The sequence below is a fragment of the Sorghum bicolor genome, chromosome 3, assembly GCF_000003195.3.
Source record: "Sorghum bicolor cultivar BTx623 chromosome 3, Sorghum_bicolor_NCBIv3, whole genome shotgun sequence".
Classification (NCBI taxonomy): Eukaryota; Viridiplantae; Streptophyta; class Magnoliopsida; order Poales; family Poaceae; genus Sorghum; species Sorghum bicolor.
The window spans coordinates 19,715,868-19,717,495 of NC_012872.2; the positions used below are offsets into that span (position 1 = coordinate 19,715,868).

General features: G+C 57.9%; 1 protein-coding gene across 1 annotated transcript; it reads right to left on the minus strand.

Annotated features, from left to right (window-relative positions):
- Nucleotides 270-1,376, minus strand: LOC8075359 (adenylate isopentenyltransferase 5, chloroplastic). The gene has a single exon (XM_002457785.1). The coding sequence runs from the start codon at nucleotides 1,374-1,376 to the stop codon at nucleotides 270-272; it is 1,107 nt and encodes a 368-aa protein (XP_002457830.1).

Genomic DNA, 1,628 nt, shown 5'->3' on the forward strand with positions numbered 1-1,628 from the left:
ATCATGTTTTGAAAAATATGGTTTGGTGAATTTGATCCGCTAGATTACAATGTTTCAAAGTATGAGATATGAATGAATTTTTACTGTTCTGGTACCCTGCTAGCTATGTTTCAGTCTTCCCTATATATATTTGTTCCTAGATCTTCCACTAAATTAAATCGGATGCAATGCAAGTACAACGCAACGACTTATTTTTGGCTGAAAGAAATAAATGAATGTAGTCCACTCGGAGATCATCAGGAGATCAGTTCATCATCATCACAGCTTAATTAAACAGCCGCCGCCGCTGCCCCCAGTCCAACAAAGCCGCGGCTTGGAGACATCACCGCCATGTCCAGCGGCTGCTGGCCGAACCACTCTGTCGCCGTGCAAACGCCTGGCACGGCCACCACTTCTTTGGGCGTCATCAAGAAGAAACGATCCTTGCCGTTGTCCCAAGCTCCCTCAACGACGACATTAACCGGCGCCAGAAACCTTCCCACGATCCTCGCCGCGGGGCTCACGACGTCCGTCTCCCACGCGACGCGCTGTGCGTTTGGGTTCCTGGCGCCGTCCCCGACCTTGATCCGAAGCACCTCTGTGACATCGAGGCGGTGGATATCGCTCCACCCGCGGAGGCCCTGCAGCCGGTGGATCTTGTCCAGCTGACGGCGCGCCAGCACGCACGTGTTGGCCTTGATCTCGTCAACGGCGGCAGCGAGGAGCCGCGCTCGCCGCTCGTCGTCGCCGTCGAGAGCACCCGCGGCCTCCGTCCGGAAGTACCCGTCCATCTCCGGCACGCCGATGGCCCTCCGGATGCCCCTGGAGTAGTCACCGTCGTCGTGCCGAAAGAAGGGCCGCACCTCGCTGACGAGCCCCTGGTCCAGCATGCAGTCCACGCGGCTGCCTATGTAGCGGTCCAGCACGGCCAGGTCGCTGTCCACCCAGACGAAGCAGCACTGGTAGCGCCTGCGAAAGCCACCACCACCAGCATCTGCAGCTGCAGGTTCTTCCCCGCCGTCGTCCAGCAGCGCCTCGAGGTACCTGTTGGATCCGCCGGCGATGATCGGGACGCGGCGCCTCTCGGCGACGGACTCGACGGCGCGCGTGGCGTCCCTGCAGAAATCGGCGGCGGTGTAGTCGGCGTCGGGGCTCACCCCACCGATCAGGTGGTGTGGCACGCCCTGGCACTCCGCGGCGGTGACCTTGTTGGTGACGACGTCGAGGCCGTCGTGCACCTGGATCTTGTCCGAGTTGATCACCTCTCCGCCGAAGCGCAGCGCGAGGTCGATGGCTAGCTTCGACTTGCCGGTGGCCGTGGCGCCCATGACCACCACCACCTTGACCTTGGTCTTGCTGCCTCCGCTCGCCGTGGCACCACCGTTGACACCCGCCATCATGCGTGTATACGTGTACTCGTCTTTCAGTGTTAACACGTACGTGTACACAAAGCTTGTAGTTGTAATGTAGGACTGTAGGCGAAAATACCGTGCATGGGCCTATGTTTTTATATAGTGCACGAAGTAAAGTCAGTACTGTGTCGTCACTGGTGTGTGTTTCTTCATGAGTTCATATATGTCTCTTCTTGGACAGTTCGCCAGTTTTGGCTACTACTGTACAACGAAACCCTAAAACACGCCTTGTGCCAG